The sequence below is a fragment of the Triticum aestivum genome, chromosome 1B (assembly GCF_018294505.1).
Source record: "Triticum aestivum cultivar Chinese Spring chromosome 1B, IWGSC CS RefSeq v2.1, whole genome shotgun sequence".
Classification (NCBI taxonomy): Eukaryota; Viridiplantae; Streptophyta; class Magnoliopsida; order Poales; family Poaceae; genus Triticum; species Triticum aestivum.
Window position 1 is genome coordinate 333,743,020 of NC_057795.1, and position 26,391 is coordinate 333,769,410.

At 44.1% G+C, this 26,391-nt stretch overlaps 2 protein-coding genes across 2 annotated transcripts; both read left to right on the forward strand.

Moving 5' to 3' along the window:
* Positions 1-4,962: 4,962 nt before the first annotated feature.
* On the forward strand, positions 4,963-10,421 carry LOC123122313 (vacuolar-sorting protein BRO1). The gene is made up of 8 exons (XM_044542500.1): positions 4,963-5,680; positions 6,202-7,152; positions 7,311-7,400; positions 7,492-7,560; positions 8,403-8,543; positions 8,857-8,905; positions 9,430-9,533; positions 9,633-10,421. The coding sequence occupies exons 1-8, from the start codon at positions 5,012-5,014 to the stop codon at positions 10,176-10,178; spliced, it is 2,619 nt and encodes an 872-aa protein (XP_044398435.1). The 5' UTR covers positions 4,963-5,011; the 3' UTR covers positions 10,179-10,421.
* A 3,273-nt stretch (positions 10,422-13,694) lies between these two features.
* On the forward strand, positions 13,695-15,176 carry LOC123091081 (uncharacterized). The gene is made up of 2 exons (XM_044512483.1): positions 13,695-14,465; positions 14,735-15,176. The coding sequence occupies exons 1-2, from the start codon at positions 13,928-13,930 to the stop codon at positions 14,752-14,754; spliced, it is 558 nt and encodes a 185-aa protein (XP_044368418.1). The 5' UTR covers positions 13,695-13,927; the 3' UTR covers positions 14,755-15,176.
* The last annotated feature ends 11,215 nt before the right edge of the window (positions 15,177-26,391 follow it).

Below are 26,391 nucleotides of genomic sequence, written 5' to 3' on the forward strand. Positions count from 1 at the left end.
ATGTGAAGAGAGATACCTATATAAAGTTCAGCTAGGCACATCTGAAGCTCCACTTCTTCCATTCCATAACACAACCCAATAAAGTCCCAAGACGAGATAACAACGTCTCCAGAGGAGTTCCTAGCCACCACACCAATGCTTCCTGCACTCAAACCCTTCACAAAACTGGTGTCACATTGATCTTGATATGTCCAGCAAAGGGCGACCACCACACCTATTGGTTCCTCAAAATGGTGGTAATTGACCTAAACCCAGCCACCACCTCCTTTTCTTGTTATTAGAGACCACCTCAGCAATAGCCTGACATGGCGTAAAGGAAGACCAAGCGGATCGGTGACATATTCCTTTCCTTTTAAGAAAACAATATCATTCCTCAAATGCTAAGCTCTCTAGAAAAGAAAGAGGATATGCTCCCACTGAGTTGAGCTCAGTTGGTCTAATAAACTAAGCAACGAGTCCGAGACAGAAAATTTGAAAACATCTTCCCTCAAAAAATTCCATGCGTCCCTCAATGCGCGACAAAAAGCAAGAGCATTAGGACAAGTCACAAGAGCATGATAAGTACTCTCATCCTCAATCCCACAAATAGAGCACACACGACTGGTAGCTTGATGATGCATAACTCTATAACCTTAACCGCGAGGTTGTTAAACATTGCACTTCAACCAAATTCTAATATTTTGTGGCATGCTGGCCTCTCATATGATACCCCAGAGCCTCCTTTCTTCATTAATAGCAGTACTCGATTGCCTCAAATTATCTTTTCGATCTTTAAGCTTTAACGCCAGGTTGTACGCACTGTTCATAGAGAATAATCCATTCTTTTCAAAATGCCATGATATGAAGTCACCCCCCAAGGATTGAATACGTAACCTATAATACACCAGGTTGATGGAGCATGGATGCCAGAGTAGCAGCTTCGTTTTGGTTGTAGGTTGTTGGTTTCAGGTTGCTAGGGTGATGGAGCCCTCCGCTCGCCTGGGTGCGACCTTCGGGTCGGCGTGGATGCTGGAGTGGCGGCTTCGATTTTGGTTGTAGGTTGTCGGCTTCGGGTTGCTCAGATGATGGAGTTGTCGGCTCGTCTGATGCGTGGCCTTGGGGTTGGCGTGTGTGTTGGTGCTGCCCTGTTGTGGGCTTGTTGTAATGGTTTCCATTCGGGTTTTCGTTAATAGTCAAACAAGTCTCTTATACCTTTTTAATGAATAAAGAAGGAAGTGGTCGTGAAAAATATATTATAAGAGAGATAACTTTTTTTTCCTACTACAACTGGCACATAACTCGACTGACCAGAGAGATTGTGGCGAACCACACACTTTGTGGTTGGACAACCAGGAGAACAATGATACTCTCAACTCACTAGGGTTTAAGTCATCGACTTGACATCGGTGCTTGCATTTTTCTGTATTTATTTCTTTTTTTTCTCGAATACGCACACTCTATATTGATAGAAGAAGAGGGGGAAGAGCCCCATCCACAGTATTTACATGGCGCTTACACAACGCGATCCACCGTGCTAGCTAGAAGGTGGATTATTCACCATACACCCACCCCTCTACCTCTACGTCTACTGGTAGAATGTTAAGATCTGCATGCAGGATGCCTGCCTGCTTCCACACTACACCCTCAGCCTGTATTCTTCGTAGTACATGCCTCACATCCGGGGTCTTACCATCAAACACGATCGAGTTGCGATGTTTCCATATCTCCCATAGAACGAGAGTCTGAATGGCGCGCGCCGACTTTGTGTATCTCCCAAGCCGTGTCGCCCGCGTACTCCATGTCCGTAAGTCTTCTCCTTGCGCCGGTGCCAGACCAACCATGCCCATGATGAGGCCTACCTTTGCCCACACTTCGCGCGCGAAGACGCAGCCAGTCAAGAGGTGATTAACGGTCTCCTCCTCCTGATCACATAACGGACATGTGTCTTGGTGCGGAAGCCCTCGCCGTGCAAGCCTGTCCGAAGTCCACACTCTGCCCATAATCGCAAGCCACACGAAAAAGCGGCACCGCAAGGGTGCCCATGATGCCCAAGTGAAGCCAATAGTGGGCGAGACATGCTGCGTGGCAAACTTAGCCGCATATGCCGATCGGACGGAGAATTGGCCGTTCTTCTCCCATGACCACAAGAGCTGATCCGGCTGTTGTGCCTCCAAATTCGTTCCTTCCACCTGCGCCCACAGTTGCATGAATTGGCCAAGCTCATCCTCGTTCATGTTCGGCCCAACATCTCTTGCCCATGCTGCGCGAAGCAATGCCTCCTGCACTGTCCTTGTGCCTCTCACCCTCCTGGCTACCTTGGCATATATCCCTGGGGCCAACTCATGTAGCCGATAGCCTTTGCACCGCATGTCTTCCCAGAACAGAGCCGTCCTGCCATCTCCAAGCTCTACTCTTGCCGCTGCCTGGAACAGGGCTCTGGCTTCCTCTGGAATGTTGAATTCGAACTCCGCCCATGGCCTGGTGGCATCTGCACGTTGAAGCCACATCCACTTCACTTGCAGCGCAGTATTCATCCACTTGAGGTTGGTCACTCCCAGTCCACCTGCCCATCTCGGCCGACAAACCATGTCCCATGCTACCGCACACTTTCCTCCACCAGCCTCCTCTTTCCCACACCATAGGAAGCTTCTGCATATTTTCACAAGTGCCTTGATCGTTTTTGCAGGTAGTCCCATAGCAAGCATGGAGTGTACCGGAATGGCCGACAATATCGACTGAACTAAGATCATCCTGCTGCTCTTGGGCAGTGAGGCCGCCTTCCAGAACGACAGCCGTTTTGCAATTTGCTCCACCAAGTCCTGAAACTGCGCAACGCCTTGCTTACGGATAGAGAGAGGCAAGCCCAAGTACCGGCAAGGAAAAGTGGCGAGTGTACATCCTAGCCTCTCTGACAGTAACTGCATTTCCTCCTGTGCGCATCTGATAGGCAGCGCTGAGCTCTTCTGCCTGTTGACTTTGAGGCCCGAGGCATGGCCGAACATGTCCAGAATCACCGAGCAGGTCAGAATATCCTTTTCCTTGGGTTTCAGAAAGATCATCACATCATCCGCATACATCAAGATCCGATGTTTCAGACCGACTCTTGCTAGGGGGGTTAGCAAATCCCTTTCTGTCGCATGCGCAAACAGCCTCTGCAACGGTTCCATACAAAGTATAAACAACATGGGCGAGAGTGGGCTTCCTTGTCTTAGCCCCTGACAGTTGAAGATTATTTCTCCGGGTATACCATTGACCGAAGTTTTCGTGGACGAGGTCGCTAGCAAACCGCAAATCCATGATATCCACTTTGCACCGAAACCCATGTGCGTTAAGACCTCCAGGAAGAACGGCCACTGGACTGAATCAAAAGTTTTAGAGATGTCTAGATTGATGAGCACCGTAGGATCTGTATTTATTTCAGGTCTTTCGACCAGGGGCGAACCTAAGATCGAATTTTAGAGGGGGCAAAGGTGTGTTAAATGGCAAAAATTTATTTGCTAAATGGGGGCAAATCACTATTTAGCTTGCTATATTACAAAGACACTGAAAATTTAGTGGGGGCAGCTGCCCCCATTGCTTGTACACTAGATCCGCCCCTGCTTTCGACGATGTGCATTCAGTGGGAGAAGATGTTCGCGTTGACTACGAAGGCGTCTGTGACGGCTTCGTCAATTTTCCCATTCTCACAGAAATGCTCATAGTGTTAGGGCATGCTCTATATACTGTGTTAAAAAAACACATTTTTTCTAAATTATATAAAAAACACAACCTTTTTTCTTTTCCTTTCCTACTACTCCTAGGCTAGCACACAAGTCGACCGCCCGTGTGGGGCCGTGGGCTGTGGCGGCCAGCTTGAAAGATCGCGTTAGGGGGCGTTTGGTTCAGTGGCTATCCCTAGATGGGATGGGGATAGCCAATTTTTTGAAGGATACCACCTGTTTGGTTTGAAGGCAGCCAAGGATATGGATAGCCAAGATGCTTGGAATATTCCTCTAAAAACTGGTTAACGAGAGCTGCCAAAATATGCCGGACGAGGGCAGCCATGCGCGCTTCGCCTCGCCCGCGTCTCACGCGAAACATTTTTCTCCCCAACGAAATCTCTTTGCCCCATGCTCTCCTCGCTTTCTCGGTCATGGCTGGCGGCGGCGATCGATTTCTTTGCGGCGCCGGCCGGAGAAGCACAAAGACGGCAGTCCTCGTCCTCTCACCTTTTCCCTGTCTACCTGGGCTCTATCACCCGTCCCATGCGCGGTGTGGAGGCGGCGGCCTCGGCATCTGACGGCGTGGAGGCTACAGCTCGGGCGCATCCTCCGGTTTCCCTCTCTGAATTTCTACCCTTTGATCTGTTCCACTTGTTCCTCTACTCTATCAACTACGGATGAATTGCAGCTGTTTCTCATCTCCCCTTGATTTGCTTTTCTCTCTGAACTGCAGCTTGTTCGGTTCTGCAGTTCTGCTTTGTTTACAGAGGAGAGATAGTTCAGCATGTTTTCTTGTGTATGCTACTGAAGTGATTATGTTGAACCATGCCATGTAACGATGGAATCAGTACTCAATATCTATATCCTAATTAAGAGTTGGGCCATGTAAGTAGTTGCCACCTGTCTGACTTTGAACTACGAAATTGACACAATTGATGTTGTTTCCCCTAGCTAGCCACTTCTTATCCTTCTATCCAAACAATAAAATATGGTTCCAACCTACCCCATCCCTCTCAACCAAACAACAAAAATTAGCTATCCCCAACCACGTGGTTGAGGATATCCTTAGCCAACTCAACCTTGCCCGCGAACCAAACGCTCGTTCCGACCCAGACAGCGTCGCGTGTCCCACTCCGTCATCCTCTCGTGAGTCCCCAACGCGGCGAAGTATCTCTCCGCTCACCGGGCCCCGGCCGCAATCTCTAGTCTAGTCTCTCCAACGCGACAACTTCCAACTGCCCCCAAATTTCTTCACCTCGAAGCAATTACCCCCAACCCCTGACCCCGATCCCCTCCTCCCTCCCTCCCTCCCCTCCGGCCACCGCCCCCCGATGGCGGCCAACGTCATGCTGGCGATCCACGAGAAGAAGGCCACGGCCGTCGACCTCTACCGCCCGCTCCGCCAGTACATCGCCTCCGCCTACTCGGAGCGCGACGCGGCCACCGCCGACGACGACCTCTGCGCCGTGCGCGACCTCCGCGCCGCGGCCGTCGAGAGCCTCTCCCTCCCGGACTCCTCCTCCCTCGAGCAGCGCCGCGCCGCGCTCCTGGCCTACGCCCGCGCGCTCGCCCTCGTCGAGCCCCGCTTCCCCATCTCCCCCGACCGCGCCCACGTCCACTCCCTCTCCTTCACCTGGCACGACGCCTTCAAGACCAACAAGAAGGTCAGCCTGCCCTCCGTCCACCTCGAGAAGGCCGCCGTGCTCTTCAACCTCGGCGCCGTCTACTCGCAGATCGCGCTCGCCGCCGATCGCACCACCGACGTCGGGATCAGGACCGCCTGCGGCGCCTTCCAGAGCGCCGCGGGGGCCTTCGCCTGGCTCAGGGAGAGTGGGGTCGCTGCCAAGGCCGTCGCCGCTGGGGCCACCACCGTCGATGTCACGCCCGACTGCGCGGCGATGCTCGAGAAACTCATGCTCGCGCAGGCGCAGGAGTGCTTCTTCGAGAAGGTCATAGCTGGTGGGAAGCCGCCCGCGCTATGCTCCAAGGTGGCGCGCCAGGTCTGTGCCTACTGTTCTATGACCTTGTGATTATCTCAGGGTATTCATGAGTCTAATTAAAACTAATAGGCAGCTAGGGTTGTTACCTTTGCGCTTGTTTATACAAACACACTATAATTAGCAGCCATAAGTGAATTTGAACACTATGATATGATGTAGTTTGGGGAATTTGTCTAGTCAAGTGTTGACAGTTATTGAGTTCTACTATGCTGAACACCATGTTAGTGCAGTATGTTTATCCTGATATTACGACGAACCTGATAACTCTTGCCGTGGTTAAGTCATTTGTTTTACAACACATTTTGATGAAGACAATCATGTATGATCGATTTCCCTGCTTTCCTTTGTCTCATATTTGCAGTAGAGATTTTTCTTAATCTAGTCCTGCTAGATTTTCTTGTTTTGGCAGAATTTGCATGTTGATGCTTTACAGTTAGCTCAACTTCATGACACCACATTCCTTCACATTTCTGTAACTTTGATTTCAAATGTGCCGTCTGCCTTACTTGTTGTGCTTTCAGGTGGGCGTATTCTACGAAGAAGCTTATGCAGCTCTCTGTGCACCTCCTCTTAGTCAGCACTTCGACAGGACATGGGTTTCTCATGTCCAGCTCAAGGCAGCTCAATTCTATGCTGATGCTTGCTATAGGTTTTCATTGGACCTTCATCAGCAAGAAGAAATTGCTCAGGAAATTGCGCGTCTAAGAATTGGAATGAACGCCTTGGCTGATGCCAAGAAGGCAGCTAAGGGAGTTGCTGCGCCACTTCTGGATTCTGTTAATAAGCTGGAGAGTAACATGAAAACCAACTTGGAGAGGGCCATGAAGGAGAACAATAGTGTTTATCTGATGCGGGTTCCAGAGGCGGGTACTTTGGGAGCTCTGCCTGCAGCTTCCCTTGTAAAATCTACTTCTTTGGCTGAAGTTCTAGATGCTAGCAATGAAAGGCTTTTTTCATCACTTGTGCCTGATGGCAGCATGAAGGCCCTTTCTAAGTACACAGAGATGGTAGATGATATCATTCGGACCCAGGCAGAGAAACTTCAGCAATCTAGTGAGATCACTAGAGTTAGGCTGAAGGAAATGGACTTGCCTGATTCTATTCTATCATTGGAAGGTAATGTCAGCATACCTGCAGATCTGAAGGAAGATGTTGAGGCTGTGCAGATAAGCGGTGGCCCTGCTGGCTTGGAAGCTGAGTTGCAGCAGCTTAGAGATTTGAATAGGGTCAATCAGGAGTTGCTTGTTCAGACTGAAGAGATGCTGCAGAAGGAGGCCAGTGAAGATGCTCAATTCCGGACGCAATTCGGAAGTCGTTGGACTAGGCCTCAATCAAGCACCCTAACAAAGAACATTCAAGACCGATTGAATCTTTTTGCTGGTAATCTTAAAAAAGCGGCTGCGAGTGATGCTTTGATCGAACGAGATGTGAAGGAGAGCTACCCCTTGATGTCTATTCTTGATAGAAGACCGGTAAGAGTTTAACACTATATCGAACTAAAATTATTCTTAAGATCTAGAAACTTTCTTGATCTACTTCACAATGAACTGCACCCTATTATTCGTCACTACGAGTTCTTCTTCACCTCTTAGTTAGTTAAAACTTAAAAGATGATTTTATATGTCTGCAGATAGAGTCTGCACTACCAAGTATTTCAAGGCCTATCATGTCCTTGGATGGGAATGAAGATGCTATCGTTGGAGCCCTTAAACAAAGCTTGGTAATGCACCTATTTTTGTTAGCTGGCGAACATGTAGCAGGCTTGACTTGTTTCTTTAAGCTTGGTAAAACTAATTGATGTGTCGACACAGAGGCAACTGGAATCTCTTGGTGCACAAAGGGCAGGCCTTGAAGACCATCTCAAGGAAATGAAGAGAAAGGTACAGTCCATTCCTGTTGTGAGGCTTATTTTTATCTCCACATTCATAACCATCAAGTCTGAGCTCTAGAATGCCACCCTAGTAATCTTCTGGTGCTGTATTTTGTTTGCTAACCGTCTTGCAAATACTATAGTAGCGAACATTGGGTGCCTGATCTTGGTGATGGCCTGCAAAATTATTATTTTTCATGTGAATATTCTAGCTGTCAACTACAGTAGTCGCAAGAATCCGTATGCAATCCTTCTTCAAGTTGAATCCTAATTGTTCCATGTATGCTACATACATGTGAAACATTCATGTTTTACATTTGCACCTACTCCCTCCGTCCCATAATATAAGAACGTTTTTGACACGTGTCAAAGACGTTCTTATATTATGGGACGGAGGGAGTAGTATTTTAGGCAATTTAAGAAGCTAGCGTCTTAAGTGCACCTTTCACTTGTTACTGCCCCGACGGAGTCTGGTAATTGAATCAATCGCAAGCAATTTTCCAGTTATCATCGTGGTGGGCGAGTCGTGCTTATGTATGAGATATTATGTTCATGGGAGTGCTGTGCTAATACTAATTTGTGATAACCTTTAATGAGAACCTTGCTTTTAGTTTGCTACTCATGCTGGAACAATTCATTTTCTGCTTTGCACTCTTGTTAACTTCCACCTCAACCTGTCGAGATTTCAGGGAGGTGTTGTGCCTCGCTTTTCAAGTTTGGTGGTCCTTGCATAACTGAATTTGATATTGACAAAAATAGTAGTATACGTATTTAACATGTCTGTGATGTTGTCTACAACTCTACATTGATTTTGTGTACTGAGATTTGGGGCATTCATTCATTTTATGCTAGGATGATATACTCCCGAAGTTGATGGCTGGTGTTGGAGCACATGATGATCTTTTTAGGAAGGAGATTGCGAAGTACGATCCTATCTGTGCTGAAATTGCTGATAACATTGTAGCACAGGAACAATTATTATTGCAAATACAGGTAAAGCCCCAATTCCTGATAAAGACTTTGTTTAGTCTACTTTGGGACAAATTTTGTTCTGGTAGTTTGGTGCAGACATTCTTTCTGCTAATGTTTTTACTTAGATATATCCCATTGATGGTGTGTGTATATATTAAGAGAAGGTGTAGAAGCATTAACGATTTGCATCCAATATTTAGAAACATCAATGATTTGCCACCAATATTGGCAAAGAAAGCAAGACCCTAAAAATCATTTCAAACAATTGACAATGCTACATTTGCCTTTCTTTCTTCCTGTGTCTAACACTACTTGTGTTTGGATCCTCCCACAGGAACAAAATGCGCAGTTTGCTGCTGTATTCAATCTAGATGATTACAAAGGTAACCCTTTAAATTTCTCCGTCAATGGATGGTAGATATCCAGCACTTGTGACTTAAGACGTGGCTTGATACAATCTTGAATGTACTTACTGTTGTACAGTTGTACCAGCAAATGATTTGGGAATGATTTCTCCATTTATATTCCTTGTACAATTGGATTGGATAGCTATTGTTTCGGTCATATCTGTGACAGTTTCAGCAATTTTTAATCTTAGCTATTCGTATGATTATGTTCTCCCTTTGACCACTTATGTACTTAAAGTGGCAGGCTAGGTATTTGCTTGTATGCACATTTTTCCCTTCCGTGCATCATTGTTAGTAAAGTTCCTTCAATGGATACCACTTCTGTTTACTCCTATCTTAAGTTCAAGTACGATCTTTGTTGGCACTTCTATGCAGCTTTGAAACCGAGTTCTTTATGTGCAGTATTTATGTGTGCTTTTTTTTTTGTTTATAGGCCTGTAATACAAGATGCTTTTCAATCAACCAATTATTGTCCTGATTTGTGGAACATAACTTTTCAGTTGCTCGTGAGAGATGTTACAAGCAAATTGCTGCAGCTGTTGCTAAATACCAGGCAATTAAGAAGAACATGAATGACGGCCTAAATTTTTACGTGTCTTTACAGGTTTGTGTGACTGCATTTTTTTTTCCTCCAATGATAATATAAATGGTGATGACTCCTGTTGGTAGAACTACTGATGATGATACTTTTGATCCTTGGCAGGATGCAACCGGCAAGATACAACAGCAGTGCAGTGACTTCATAATGACGCGAAACATCCAATGCCGTGAAATGATCGAGGATGTGCAAAGAAAGTTAGCAGGTTTCAACTTGTCGTCTTCCAGCCACAACACTAACACGCCGAGGAGCTCTTCCGTTCCACCGGATCAGCACAGTCCATCACCACCGCCACATGCTCCTCATGCTCAGTCCTCGTACGGTGCTCCACCTGGGGGTGACCCGAGGCCAGTTTACTCCCAACCAGAGTCAAGACCTCCGTACTCACAGCCATACCCCACCTATGGTGCACCGCCGCAGCAACCTCCATATGGCGCAGCACACCATGGTCAGTACCAGCAGCACCCGCAGCAGCATCAGCCACCTCCTGGCCATGACTATGGCCAACCGGCGTATCCCGGGTGGCGCGGGCCGTACTACAATGGGCAGCAGCCACAGCCGCAGCAACCAGGGCCGTATCCACAAGCACCGTACAGTGCCTCAGGCGCGTACCCTCCTCATCACCAGAGCAACTACTACAGGCCTCAATGAAAGACCATCTTGGTCTGGAGGAACGATTTGTTCTCTTAATTTTTCTCGCCGATATGTGTCCTTGTGGATTTCATTCTTGTGTATACTGGCATACTGGTTACGAGTTCCGGTGGAGTAATGTCAATTGTGCTCGGGTTGGTTAGGCGGTAGCCTGTATGATATGTACGTGTAATAATGCAATTGGCGTGCCATTGCCTGGCTTCAGTATTGGATTATGGAAATGAGGAACGATTACTTTTCTCAGCCTCCGCTTGGATGCTTTGTTTAATGGCGAGGGGAACTGAAACGTCAGGTGACTTTGGTACACTGCGTATCTAAAGTGAGTAACCATCCAGCCTTTCTGTTCTGTTTGGAGAGAACCAATTCACACATCCGTATCTAGTCCGCATTGAAATTTCTAAAAGGACTTATATTTAGTCCGCATTAAAATTTCTAAAAAGACTTATATTTAGGAACAGAGGAAGTACTACCTACATTCATGCATGCATTGATCGACGAATATTATTCTGCATGAAAGGATACAAAGTTTTGATGTACTTCTTCCCTCCGTTCCATAATATAGTGCGTATAGAATTTTTTAAAAGTCATGCTTTACAAATTTTGATCAAGTTTATAGAGAAACTAATTATGTCTAAAATACCAAAAATATAAAATACTCCCTCCGTCCCATAATATAAAAACGTTTTGACACTAGTATAGTGTTAAAAACGTTCTTATATTTTGGGACAGAGAGAGTATGAAACTACATCTTATGATGATTTTAATGATATGTGTTTGACATTCTAGATGCAAATATTTCTCTCCATAAACTTGATCAAAATTTGTGAGCTTTGATTATTAAAAAATCTATATGCACTGTATTATAGAACGGAGGGAATATATGAACTACAGTGTAGTCTGCAGTGTTCAAGTACGACGCGACGACACATGACACGGTGGTGGTGGGCGCAGTGGAATCCCGGGCGCAGTGGGGTAAAAGGCATGGGCCAAGCCGGCCAAGGTGCCAAGGTCTACAAGTCTGGCTCCGACAGTGTGACGCTGGCATGCGGCACAAACTACTTCACCTACAAGGCCAACTCCACCGCATGACCCATTTCGACCTCAAACGGACGTCCGCTTCTGTCCGTTTGGGGTGTGATTTGGCGGACGTCCGGGGGCGGACAGACGGACGAAAGTCTTTGCGCCCAACGCGCAGGATGCATCCTGACCCAAAACGGACATGCCCCGCCCGCGCCGAGCTCCTCCGCCTTGCCGTCGCGCCCTGCCTCGCCGGAGCACGCCCGCCCCGAGCTCCTGGGCTACCCCGCGCTTGCCGGAGCGCGCCCGCCGTGCAGCCCCAGCCCGAGCTCCCGGGCCGCCCCGTGCTCGCCGGAGCGCGCCAGCCCCGCCCCGAGCTCCCCACCCGCCGCAACGCCGCCAGCGCGCGCCGCCCCGAGCTCCCCACCCGCCGCAACGCCGCCAGAGCGCGCCGCCCCGAGCTCCCCACCCGCCGCAACGCCGCCAAAGCGCGCCGCCCCGAGCTCCCCACCCGCCGCAACGCCGCCAGAGCGCGCCGCCCCGAGCTCCCCAGCACGCGCGCCTGCCCTTTTCTCTGCCGCCGCCGCCGCGGCCCGGGAAGCACGCGCCGCCCCGTGCGGCGGGGGCGCGTCGGCGCAGCGCGTGCGCGGGCGGGCTCGCGTGGCGGGCAGGCGGCGGGCGGGCGGCGGAGCGCGCGGGGGGGGGGGGGGGGCAGGCGGCGGGCGGGGGCGCGCCCGAGCAGCGCGGGCAGCGCGGCGGGCGCGCGGGAGCAGCGCGGCGAGTGGCGGCGGGGCTGGCGAGCAGCGGGGCGGCGGCGGGGCCCGTCCAGCCTCTCGGTCTCACTGATTTGTGGGCCAGAGGAAAGACACGGGCGGACAGGAGCGGACGAGAAGGGCGAGGAGAGTGTCCGTTTTCTGTCCGTTCGGGATAATTCTTGGACCAAGTTTGCTCCAGGTTTGGGGTTGGGCCGGACAAAAAAGGCGTCCATAGGACAACTCTGTCCATTTGGGTATTACCGCTGGGTCGTGTTTTACCCCAAACGGACAAAAGCGGACCGGATGGGTCACAGATGGGTCACGCGGTGGAGTTGGCCCAACATCCCCGTTGCACTGTCAGGCCGGCATGAAGACCACCGTCACTGCCGCCAAGCCTCATCCGTCCATCTATAGCATTGATTATTGTTGTATGGTGTCTGTTGTTTGATTTCAACTCGTGCGTGTTGTTATGTTGTGCCATATTTGGTGATTATGTATTCATATTTAATTCAATAGAAGATGTCACATTTTTTCCAAATGAGATTCAATTGCAGTAAATAATATGTCTGGTTTATTCGGCACAACTACCGGTTACAAGAAAATGAGAGGTGTGTATAAAGTATCGAAAAGGCAAAATATATTCGCGTCCATTAGGCGGACCGGATATATTTTATTGTTAATTTATACGACGAATATGTTTATTAGGAGTATTGTTCTAAGACATTTTGATGTTGTGTAGCATGTGTTCGACAAAAATTACCCATAAATCATACATACCATGGTGGATTTTAATAATAACTATTGAGTTTTGCTTTAGTACCCCCTCTTCCCAAATTTCTTTTGCACGAATCTTAATGTTACTTAAAAGGGTATTCTCGTACATATTCAGGATCAACTGTAAACTTCTTTTTTCTGTGTGTGTGTGTGGGGGGGGGGGGGGGGGGGGGGGTACCAAAGCAAAACTCGTAGCTATTTTTGTTCAGGAGATAGAGTTGAATAAGACGGAGAGAGGCTAAGGATTTGGGGCTGCGAGATGGCTCAAGAATTTGAGTAGCTTTTTTTATTTATATCAAGAGCCTTTTTATTTTGAATATGGGTATATGTCTTATTTGGTATGGATTTGTTGTTCTCTTTATCTAGTTGTACAAAACTAAACATTCTTAAAAAGACAACTCAGCTACAAGCCAACAACGGGAGCAACCCCCTCTCGCTGCCACTCCGACCCCATATGTTGGACAAACCCTTACATCCGCGGCCACATTTATTTGCTTCATCGAATTTCCCCCCACCCGAAACCCTCGCCTCCATGCCAACAACCACGCCGCCGCTAGTGGCACCATCCTTGCCCGACGAGCTTCTCGAGGAGATCTTCCTCCGCTTCCCGCCGGATGAGCCCTCATTCCTCGTGCGCGCCTCACTTGCAAGTAAGCTCTGGTTCGGCCTTCTCACTAGCCCTAACTTCCAGAGCCGCTATCGAGAGTTCCATGGAGCTCTCCCCATGTTGGGATTCTTTTGTAATCGGATCGACACCTCCGACTCGGATGAGGAGGAGGAAGAACCTGTATCACACTTTGTTCCCACCATGACATCCGGCTCATGCATATCCAAGGACGACTGGATCGATTCGAAGTATGATGTATGGGATTGCCGACATGGTCATGTTCTATTTGGGGAAAAGGGTCGGAGATCCACGAAGTTCATCGTTCAGAACCCCATGACGTCCCGCTGGACGGAGGTGCACACACCCAAAAGATACATGGTGGCCGATAACCGTGTAGCCGCTGTGCTTTGTGCTATGACCGGATGTGACCACCGCCAGTGTCATGAGGGCCCATTCCGATTGGTATTTGCCTACTTGTATGTGGGAGAGGGCGAGGACGAGGATGATTGTGTTGCATACGCGGGTGTGTCCCTGCCAGAGATGTGCAATTGGAGCAATCCATGCTCTAAATTTATGAGCAAGCCATGCTCTGAACCATGGAGCAAGCGGTGGAGAGATTCCTCTGGTCTTCATGTTCCATTTGGGGCATGCATCGAATCAACCCCCCAGTCCTCATCGAAGACTCACTCTACTTCATACTTTCATATTATGTTGATGTTTGCATAGGAATTCTCAAGTACGACTTGAGCTCTAATTGCTTATCACTGCTTGATGGGCCGCAAGTGGAGGATGTCTTTGTCGGTGCGACCATACTCATGGCCACGGAGGACGACAGTTTGGGTCTTGCACACATGGATAGATTAACCCTCTACTTGTGGTCAAGACAGATGGGTTCCAATGGAGTTGCATCATGGACTCAACGAACAATCATCGACCTCAAAAACCTTCTCCCCGTTCGAAATCCTGAGAGAAGACCTAGACTAATTGGATCTGTGGAGGGCAGTGATATCCTTTTTGTGACTGTAGACCTTGGCGTCTATGAGATTAATCTCAATTCACTAAGGTGGAAGACCATATGGAAGACTGGAAGTTTACGTGCTTTGTTTCCATACATGAGTTTTTACAATCCAAAAGGTACATCTATACCTATATGTCCTTTCTTATGTGGTTTGTGATCTAATCTTAAGTCATAATATATAAGTTAGCGGAACAAACAAACCATTGAATGTCTAATCTCAACTTTGAGTGTGATGTAACACTCGAAGGTTGCAACTAATTATCCTTACTAAATTGGAAAATTTGCATATTAGCATGGCATATCCTTTTTGGAATCACATCCACAAATATGTTTGCAGAAAGGGAGATCCCCAGTGATGTGACACATTGACAATCTATGTTTGCAGAAAGGGAGGATACTAAATAAGGTTAAGGGCAGGCTGCCGCTTTCATCAACGGGAAAGATGAACGGACCACTTGGGAGTTGGAGGTGACATGGGTCCTGTGATCAATCCTCTTGGGGTAGCTATTGTAGTGCTGCTTGTTTTCTCATCATCTTGTTGCTTGATAATTTCCCTATGTTGCTGGCATGTGTAAGTGGGTGAACGAATTATCTTGTAATGAACCTCTAGTTTCTTGCAGTAGCATCAACCATAGTTTGATTAGTTTGTTATTTTAAAAACTATATAGTTTGCTTAGTTTTCTACGTGACTCACATCTCAATTAATATTGTGAATTCAGCTATTGGTACATGTCAAGTGCTGATGTTACCATAATTATATTAGAACTACTGGATGTTTGATCAGAGAGTGCAAAGGCTACAATGATAATTGCTACAACTAACCTCTGTTTCACTGACGCTTCTCATCATAGGCCTGGGCATTGACCTTGCATTTTTCATCCAACCATATGATGGTTATCAGGTATGTTACAGATGTAGGATTCAGTCGAACTCCATCATCAAATGTCGTGTCTAGATGGCATGTTGTTGTACTTGCTTGTTTCTCCATGCCTTGGATTTTATAATGGCACCACTATTGTTGAGTTTCAGAACTTTACCTAGAGCCTAGGCAGTGTGTTTGGATCTTGTATTTTTTACCCTAGTATTGTTCTACAAAAATTGCATCCAAACTGCATCATGGTTATCAGGTAACTGGCTCCATCTCTAGTTGAATGCCTCTCAAGCCTAAACATTTGTAACATACCATGTTTTGATGAGAAAAATACTCCTTCTAGGGCCTCTGTTTGTTACATCATATCGATCAAGTACAAGAAGTAGCACCTGGATAAGGTCTCCTGTATATGTAGGCTTCAAACGAACTCCATCACAAACATCGCCTCTCGATGTTGTGTTTCTCAACCTCCACACCTCACAGTTTATAAGAGGTTGTAGCATTATCGTCGATGGCGGTGATGGACTACTTCTAGCGGCTCTAGCTTTTAGCTTCATGAGTTTTAGAACTTCCATAGCACAGGGAGCCGACATCGGTTTTTATTTTTCACCCTGATGTTGTTCTATAAAATTTCCATCCAACCACATCATGATTATCAGGTTTTCTGGATTATACCCGAAATGTAGTGCAAATTTTGTGTCCATGAATTCCAGAAGGTGTCAGTGAAGAAAATAGGATGTATACAAAATTTAGAAGCATTCATTCATTATACATTTCGGTGCGGATTTAATATAGTAAGATATTAGTACCGATGTAATATACATGAAGTAGCACCTGAACAATGACTCACGTAGACATAGGCTTCAGACAGACTCCATCATCAACCATCATGTATCCAAGTTGTGTTGTTGTGGCATGTACATAGTCACCACAACAAGAACTTCAAACACTTCATAATATATATCATAAAAAACATTGAAATTAAGAACAAGCATGACATAACCAATTAAAACATACACAGCATATAGTTTCTGTAGGGAAATGTTGCATGGAAAAACAAAAAAAAATCTACACACATGCAAGATCTATCAAAGAGATGCATAACAATGAGAGGGGAGAGTGTGTCTACGTACCCTCATAGACCATAAGCGGAAGCGTTTCGTAACGCGGTTGAACTTCTCCGCGCTCCAACCGATCAAGTACCGAAAGTACGACACCTCCGCGTTCAGCACATGTTCAGCTCAGTGACTGGTACTTCTTGAGCTTGAGTTGGTTTTTACCTTGAAGAGGAAAGGGTTATGCAGTAAACTAGAGGTAAGTATTTCCCTTGGTTAGAGAACCAAGGTATCAATCCAGTAGGAGACGACGCACAAATCACCAAGATGGTTTATTTGGTAGTTGATTACATATTGTAGTCGATCAATAGTTATCTTTTGCTATTAGATGAATAAAAGTTTAGTTCGATCCTTACTTTTTGTGAGTTTTCTTAGTGATCAATCCTTGTAATCGTGTGCGAGATATAATAAGTTTATTTTGAGTTTTGCCTTCTTTACTTTCTTGCTGCAACAAAAAGAAAGGAAATAAAAAGAAAAAAGATCATATGCTAATCTTATGGTAAGTGATGACATTAGACAAGGAAAGGTATAAGTAGAAAATTTTATTGTAGATTGACAAACATAGCATTGGTCAATGATGAAACACATGAAAGAATTAATAAGGGAAGAGAAGATTCACATATAAATATACTATCATGGAATTTTTTTGTGATTGTGAGCACCCATCAAAATATTATATGCCAAAATTGTTGACGTTGGACAAGGAAGACAACTTAATGATTTATGTTTGTTCATATTCACATAGAAGTCATATTGTCATAGATCCTTCAACATGTGGTGCTTGCCCCTATCTTTGCTAGCCAAAAATTCAGCACTAAGTAGAGATACTACTTGTGCATCCAAAACCCTTAAACCCTATCTTGTTTGAGAGTCCACCATACCTACCTATGGATTGAGTAAGATCCTTCAAGTAAGTTGTCATCGGTGCAAAAAGGGCAATGAGAATTGCTTATAAAAATGTGAGATCATTTAGTGCAAGGGAAAATTGAGCGTTGTACGAACTTGTGATGGTGAAGAATAAAAGCGACATATTGCATAATAAAGGTTGCCATCACAAGGGGCAATATAACGTGACGTTCTCTTGCACTAAGGGGTTGAGCATACAAACAAAAAGCACATGGCAACCTCTGCTTCCCTCTGCGAAGGGCCTATCTTTTACTTTCATGTATTTACTTTTATGCAAGAGTCAAAGTTTTTCTCTCTATTCCTTTTCTTTTTCTCCTTTGGCAAGCATCATGTGGTGAGGAAAGATCTAGACACATATGTCCAATTGAATTTGGGTAGCATGAGTTATTATTGTTGACATCACCCTTGAGGTGAGTGTGTTGGGAGGCGAAACTATAAGCCCCTACCTTTCTTTGTGTCCGGTTGAAACGTTTTGTTCATGTGTACACGGTGAGTGTTAGCAATCATAAAATACTAAATGATGGTTGAGTATGTGGACTTGCCTAAAAGCTCCGATACGTGACTCTTCCTGAAAAGATGATGAATTGTAGTTGCAAAGTTGACTGAGAACATAGTTTGTCAGTTTAAAATAGAGTTTACGCTTTATACTTCAATGTTGTGATAAAAGTTCTATAATAAAAGTTTTATATTGAAGTTTGTTGCTGTTATAATAAGTCACATGATGCTTCTATGTCCGTATTTTTGTTTTTATCGACACCTCTCTCTCTAAGCATGTGGACATGTTTTTTGATTTCGGTTTTCGCTTGAGGACAAGCGAGGTCTAAGCTTGGGGGAGTTGATACGTCCATTTTGCATCATGTTTTCCTACTGTTATTTATGTTGTTTTATTGTATAATAATGCTTTTTGGAGTAATTTTAATGCCTTTTCTCTCATAATATGCAAGCTATGCACCAATGGGGAGAATTCTAGCACCTGGAAATCTGGACCTGAAAAAGCTACGTCAAGCTACCTATTATGCACAACTCCAAATGAGCTGAAACTCGCCGAGGATTTTTATGGAATTTTTGAGAAATATTGGAGCAAATAAGTACCAGAGGAGGGCCCTCAGGTGGCACAACCCACCTGGGCGCGCCAGGAGGCCCAGGCGCGCCCCTGGTGGGTGTTGCCTTCCTCGGCCCACCTCCGATGCCCATCTTCTGGTATATAAGTCATTTTGACCTAGAAAAAATAAGGTGAGGACATTCGGGATGAAGCGCCGCCGCCTTGAGGTGGAACTTGGGTAGGAGCACTTTTGCCCTCCGATGGAGCGATTCCGCCGGGGGAACTTCCCTCCTGGAGGGGGAAATTATCATTATCATCATCAACAACAACAACTCTCCCATCTCGGGGAGGTTTATCTTCATGAACATATTCACAGCACCAACTCCTCTCAAACCCTAGTTCATCTCTTATGTTCAAACTTTGTATCAAAACTATAGGTTGGTGCTCGTGGGTGACTAGTAGTGTTGATTACATCTTGTAGTTGATTACTATATGGTTTATTTGGTGGAAGATTATATGTTTAGATCCATTATGCTATTCAATACCCCCTTGAGCATGTTTATCATTTGTGAGTAGTTACTTCTGTTCTTGAGGTCACGAGAGAAATCATGTTGCAAGTAATCATGTGAACTTGATATGTGTTCAATATTTTGATGGTATGTATGTTGCCATTCTCTTAGTAGTGTCATGTGAACGTCGACTACATGACACTTCACCATATTTGGGCCTAAGGGAATGCATTGTGGAGTAGTTATTAGATGGTGGGTTGCGAGAGTAACAGAAGCTTAAACCCCAGTTTATGCGCTATTCCATGAGGGACCGATTGGATCCAAAAGTTTAATGCTATGGTTAGAATTTATTCTTAATACTTTTATCATAGCTGCGGATGCTTGCGAGAGGGTTAATCATAAGTAGGGGGTTTGTTCAAGTAAGAACAACACCTAAGCACCGGTTCACCCACATATCAAATTATCAAAGTACTGAACACGAATTAAGCCAACATGATGAAACTGACTAGATGAAATCCCCGTGTACCCTCAAGAACACTTTGCTTATCATAAGAAACCGTTTTGGCCTGTCCTTTGCCTCAAAAGGATTGGGCTATCTTGCTGCACTTTTTTTTACTACTATTGCTACTTGCTCGTTACAAATTACCTTGCTACCAAACTACTCCGCTACTTACAATTTTAGCACTTGCAGACATTACCTTGCTGAAAACCACTTGTCATTTTCTTCTGCTCCTCGTTGGGTTCGACACTCTTACTTATCGAAAAGGGCTACAATTGACCCCATACACTTGTGGGTCATCACATTGTCATAACAAGATCACATAGTCAAACTACTTATGCTATATCTCACTTAGTTCAAGCACTTACTTCTGTAAGATAAGCATCTTGCTCATGACAAAATAACTAACACAAGTATTACTCGTTTAATAACTATATGCAAGAAACATCATATATTCAAGTTGGAAAAATCATGGATATTGCAAAGACACCATGAAAATTTTTGCGTGGCTTGCCTTAGTTCAGAGGAGCTTCACATTCCTCCTGGATATCTTCAAGACAAGCTTCTCCTTCTGAAAATAATTCAAATGACAAAAAGAAAACGTTAAAAACACTTCTGAAAATTACCAAAAAATCTAGACAGCAGAGAAAAATCTCATCTTGGTTGTGCTGGTAGGGCTTTCCAGCAAGAACACAATGCAAAAAGAATCAACTCATTTGGACTTGTGGTTTAGGAGTTACAGCTAGTCAAAGTTCTGGTCAAAATTTGATTTAAATTTGAAATAAAAGAAAACCAGGGGGTGACGTCGATGGCGTACTTCAGAAGTGCGCCACCACTCATACCGCTTCGCGCGCGGCTGAGAGGATGATAGAGGGCCCCACTAGTCAGTTCGGAGGGAGGGGGAGAGAGAAACAGAGGCGAGCGGCGCGTTCTATGGCGAGGAGTGCCCGACGGCTAGATCTGAAGGGATAGGAAGGTAGCGGAGATCGAGGCACACCCGCTGATACGTCTCCATCGTATCTATAAATTTTGATTGTTTCATGCCAATATTATACAAGTTTTACATACTTTTGGCAACTTTTGATATGATTTATTTGGACTAACTTACTTATTCCGTGCCTAGGGCCAGTTCCTGTTTGTTGCCTATTTTTGTATCGCGGAAAATCCATATCAAACAAAGTCCAAATGTGATGCAACTCCTTGGAGAATTATTTTGGAATATTTGTGATTTTTGGGAGTTGGAATCACCGTAAAGGAGGCCCGTGGTGGGCACAACCCACCAGGGCGCGGTCCCGGAGCCAGGCGTGGCGTGGTGGGTTGTGCCCTCCTCGAATGTCGGTTGGACCTCTACTTCGGGCGCAAGGAAGCTTATATCAGGAAAAAAATCACGTAAAAAGATTAGCGCAATCGAAGTTACGGATCTCCGGGTATATAAGAAATGGTTTTCGGCCAGATCTGGGGAACGCGAAACAGAAGAGAATAGAGAGGGAGATCCAATCTCGGAGGGGCTCCTGCCCCTCCGTCGCTATGGAGGCCATGGACCAAAGGGGGAACCCTCCTCTCATCTAGGGGGAGGCCAAGGAAGAAGAAGAAGGAGGGGGGCTCTCTCCCCCTCTCTCCCGGTGGCGCCGAAACACCGTCGGGGCTAGGATCGTGACGGCGATCTACATCAACAACCTTGCTACCGTCAACACCAACTTTCTCCCCGTCTATGCAGCGGTGTAACACCTCTTCCCACTATTGTAATCTCTACTTAAACATGGTGCTCAACTCCATATATTATTTCCCAATGATCTATGGTTATCCTATGATGTTTGAGTAGATCCATTTTGTCCTATGGGTTAACCATGATCTTGGTTGGTATGATTGTATATTTTATTTATGGTGCTATCCTACGGTGCCGTCCGTCTCGTGCAAACATGAGGGCCCCCCACTGTACGGTGTTGCAATATGTTCATGGTTCGCTTACGGTGGGTTGCGTGAGTGACAGAAACTTAAACCCGAGTAGGTGGGGTATGACATATGGGAGTAAAGAGGACTTGATACTTAATGCTATGGTTGGGTTTCACGACCTTAATAATCTTTAGTAGTTGCGGATGCTTGCTAGAGTTCCAATCATATGTGCATATGATCCAAGTAGAGAAAGTATGTTAGCTCATGCCTCTCCCTCATATAAAATTACAAGAATGATTACCGGTACTTGTTATCGATTGCCTAGGGACAAATGACTTTCTTGTTGACAAAAGCTATGTACTTTTATTACCTTGCAATTTATTCTTAGTTTTATTCTCGCAAAGTACTCGTAGTTTTATTCTCGCAAAATAGTTTCATACTCGTTTTAGGTAAAGCAATCATCAAGCGTGCGTAGAGTTGTATCGGTGGTCGATAGAACTTGAGGGAATATTTGTTCTACCTTTAGCTCCTCGTTGGGTTCGACACTCTTACTTATATAAAGAGGCTACAATTGATCCCCTATACCTGTGGGTCATCAAGACCTTTTTCTGGCGCCGTTGCCGGGGAGCAATAGCGTGGGGTGAATATTCTCGTGTGTGCTCGTTTGCTTTATCACTAAGTAGTTTTTATTTCCTGTTCTAAGTTGTTCTCTATCTTTAGTTATGGATATGGAACATGAAACACCAAAAAAATTAGTTTTACTTGCTACTCATGGAGATGGGGAACCTCCTAAAACCATCGATGCTCGTATGTAAAATAAATTATGCACTACTTTGATAATCCCGAGAAAACCCCATTCAACTATATAACGGGAGTAACGTTGGATCAATGTGAATACTTTAGGGATTATCGCTTGACACAAAAAGGGAAACTTTTATGGGATCAAATTTACATGTTGCATTGGTATGCTCATGCTTGAGATATTATTTTACTTGTTGCTCTAGGATGAATGCTCCACACCTTCCCTTTTCATGTGAATTTAATGATGATGAAACCTTGGATTCTTATGCTAGAGGTATATATGATTATTATGATGTGGAATGAACAGAAGAATTTGTTGCTTTCAAGGGTGCTTATGAAATTGAATCTTTGTTTGAAAAGTTTGAAGCTTTTGATGATGATGTTTATAGGCCTAAATTTTTTGCCATCCTTAAATATTGCTATGATAATTATAAATTCAATTCCGATATTGATGCATTTATTGAGAAAGTCTCCGTTGTCCAAGAAGAGACTAATATTTTGCAGGAGTCTATGAAAGAAGGAATTGATGAAACTGTGAGCTCATTGGATGAAAAAGATGATGAGGAGAGCGAACAATAAGTGGAGGAAGAACGGATTAGCTACCCGTGCCTACCTTCTAATGAGAGTAACCCTCCAATTCATACATTATTTAATGCCCCTTCATTCTTACCGAAGGATGAATGCTATGATAATTTCTATGATCTCGTTGACTCATTTGAAATATCCCTTTTTGATGAACTTGATGCTTGTTATGCTTGTGGCCAAGATGCCAATATGAATTATGCTTATGGAGATGAACTTGCTATAGTTCCTTATATTAAGAATGAAATTGTTGCTATTGCACCCACACATGATAGTCCTATTATCTTTTTGAATTCTCCAAACAACGCTATATCAGAGAAGTTTGCTCTTATTAAGGATTATGTTGATGGGTTGTATTTTACCGTTGCACATGGTGATTTTGATGAATGTAATATGCATGTGCTTGCTGCTCCTACTTGCAATTATTATAAGAGAGGAACTACATCTTTGCCTCTTTATGTTTCCAACACGATAAAATTGCAAGAAACTGCTTATGCTATGTATTGGCCTTTACTTGATGTTCATGAATTGTTCTTGTATGACATGCCGATGCATAGGAAGAGAGTTAGACTTCATCATTGCTTGATATATGTTTCTTTGTGCTCACTACTAAATGCCAAATCATTGCTAATTAAAATTGGCTTCGATATACCTTGGATCCGGGTGGATCCATTATTTGAGCACTTTATGCCTAGCTTAATGGCTTTAAAGAGAGCGCTGCCAGGGAGACCACCCGGAAGTTTTAGAGAGTCATTTATTTCTGTTGAGTGCTTTTATAAAGTTTAAAAACAAAAAAAAAATATAGAGGGGAAACTTAAAACTTCACTAAAAGAAAAGTGAAAGTGAGAGGGACGAGCATTGTGAAAGTGGGAGCTAGCCTTGAACTTTTTCATGCCCATGGAAACTTTGTGAATCTCAATTACAGAAACTTTTCAAAAAAATAATTATCCCCTTGTACAATTCCATTGTATTATAAAAATAATGTGCCAAGATTTGCCTTTAGGATGTTTACATTGCTTGTTGGTTTGTGCGGTGCAAAACATAAACTTTGGCTGTAGTCCGCGATTTTATATTTTTTACTGGAACGTCAAACAGTTCTGAAACCTTTTGCACTGTCTTTCTATACAAATTGTTTATGTTTCCTAATGTTTTCAGAATTTTTGGAGTACCATAAGTATGGTGAATATTCAGATTACTACAGACTGTCCTGTTTAAGATAGATTCTGTTTTTGATGCATTGTTTTGCTTGTTTTTATGAAACTATCGATTCTATCGGTGGTATAAGCCATGGAAAAATTATATTACAGTAGCTAAAATTCAAAAACAAAATATGAATTAGTTTGCAACAGTACTTATAGTAGTTATTTGCTTTATTGTACTAACAGATCTTACCGAACTTTCTGTTGAGCTTTGTGTGGATGAAGTGATCAAAGATCGAGGAGGTCTTGATATGAGGAGAAGGGGGAGAGGCAAGAGCTCAAGCTTGGGGATGCCCAAGGCAACCCAAGTTAATATTCAAGAAGACTCAAGCGTCTAAGCTTGCGGATGCTCCGGAAGGCACCCCATCTTTCTTCAACGAGTATCGGTATGTTTTCGGGTTCATTTCGTTCGCGTGATATGTGCAAATCTTGGAGCGTCTTTTGGTTTTAGTTTTCACTTTTATTTTATGCATCATGCTGGTATGAGATAGTCCATGGTTGATTTATAGAATGCTCATTGCACTTCACTTATATCTTTTGAGTATGGCTTTATAGAATGCTTCATGTACTTCATTTATATCATTTGAAGTTTGGATTGCCTGTTTCTCTTCACATAGAAAACCGATGTTAGTAGAATGCTCTTTTGCTTCACTTATATTTGGTAGAGCATGATATTTTTTAGAAATAATTAAACTCTCACGCTCCACTTATATCTATTTAGAGAGACAAAAGGAATTGGTCAATTGCATGTTAGTCATAAAATCCTACATAAAACTTATGGATCACCGAATATGATATGTTTGATTCCTTGCAATAGTTTTGCGATATAGAGATGATAATATGTGGGAGGTACTAGTAAACGGTTGTGGTTAGTAAGAATATTGGTGTTAAGGTTTGTGATTCCCGAAGCATGCACGTATAGTCTCTCGTTATGCTATGAAAGTTGGAGCACAATTTATCTTTGATTGTCTACCTTTGTGTGAAGATCGGGGGTGCGTGATGGTTAACTCCTACCAACCTCCCCCCTAGGAGAATGCATAGTATTACTTTGCTTCGAGGGTTAATAAACTTTTGCAATAAGTATATGAGTTCTTTATGACTAATGTGAGTCCATGGATTATACACACTCTTACCTTTCCGCAATTTGCTAGCCTCTATGGTACCATGCATTGCCCTTTCTCACCTCGAGACGTGGTGCAAACTTCGCCGGTGCATCCATACCCCGTGATATGATACGCTCTATCACACATAAGCCTTATTATATCTTCCTCAAAACAGCCACCATACTTACATATTATGGCTTTTCCATGGCCATTCCGAGATATATTGCCATGCAACTTCCATCGCTTTTGTTTGACTTGAGCATTCATTTTCATATTGCTTGCATGATCATATAGCTGACATAGCATTTGTGTCTTAGCCATCATTCATCATTTTCATACATGTTACGTTAGATCATTGCCAGAGGCATTCATATAGTCATATTTTGTAGTATTGAGTTATAAGTAATAGAAGTGTGATGATCATCATTATTCATTATTAGAGCATTGCCGATGAAAGGATGATGGAGACCATGATTCCCCCACAAGTCGGGATGAGACTCCGGACTAAAAGGAAGGGAAAAAGAGAAAAAAAAGAAGGAAAAAAAGAAAAAGAAAAAAATGAATGAAAAAGAAAAGAAAAGGGGCATGCAAATACCACACTTGTGCTTCAAAATAGCACCATGTTTTTCATATAGAGAGTCTCCTATGTTGTCACTTTTATATACTAGTGGGAATTTTTCATAGTAGAGTTTCATGCACAACCACTTAGTTTCATATTGAACTTTCATACTTATAGCTCTTAGTGCATCCATTGCATTGCAATCCCTACTCCTCACGTTGATATCAATTGATGGGCATCTCCATAGCCCATTGGTTATCCGCGCCAATGTGAGACTTTCTTACTTTTTTGTCTTCTTTATATTTCCCCTATCATCATACTCTATTCCACCGATAGTGCTATATCCATGGTTTGCGCTCATGTATTGCGTGAGGGTTGAAAATGCTGAAGCATGTTAAAAAGTATGAACCAATTGCTTGGCTGACACCGGGGTAGTACATGATTTATACTTTGAGCTGAGAAGACAGAGCATGACAAGGCTATATGATTTTGTAGGGATGGCTTTCTTTAAGCATTGATATTCTCAAAGACATAATTGTTTGTTGGGATGCCTGAGTATTAATGTCCTTATGTCAAACTATAGACTATTGCTTTGAATCACTTATGTCTTAATATTCATGCCATGACTAGACATATGATCAAGTTTATGTTAGGTAGCATTCCACATCAAAAATTATCTTTTTTATCATTTACCTACTCGAGGATGAGCATGAATTAAGCTTGGGGATGCTGATATGACTCCATCGTATCTATAATTTTTGATTGTGATTATACAAGTTTTACATACTTTTGGCAACCTTTTATATGATTTATTTGGACTAACTTATCTAGTGCCCAGTGCCAGTTCCTATTTGTTGCATGTTTTTGTATCACAGAAAATCCATATCAAACAAAGTCCAAACATGATGGAACTCCATGAAGAATTATTTTGGAATATTTGTGATTTTTGGGAGTTGGAATCAC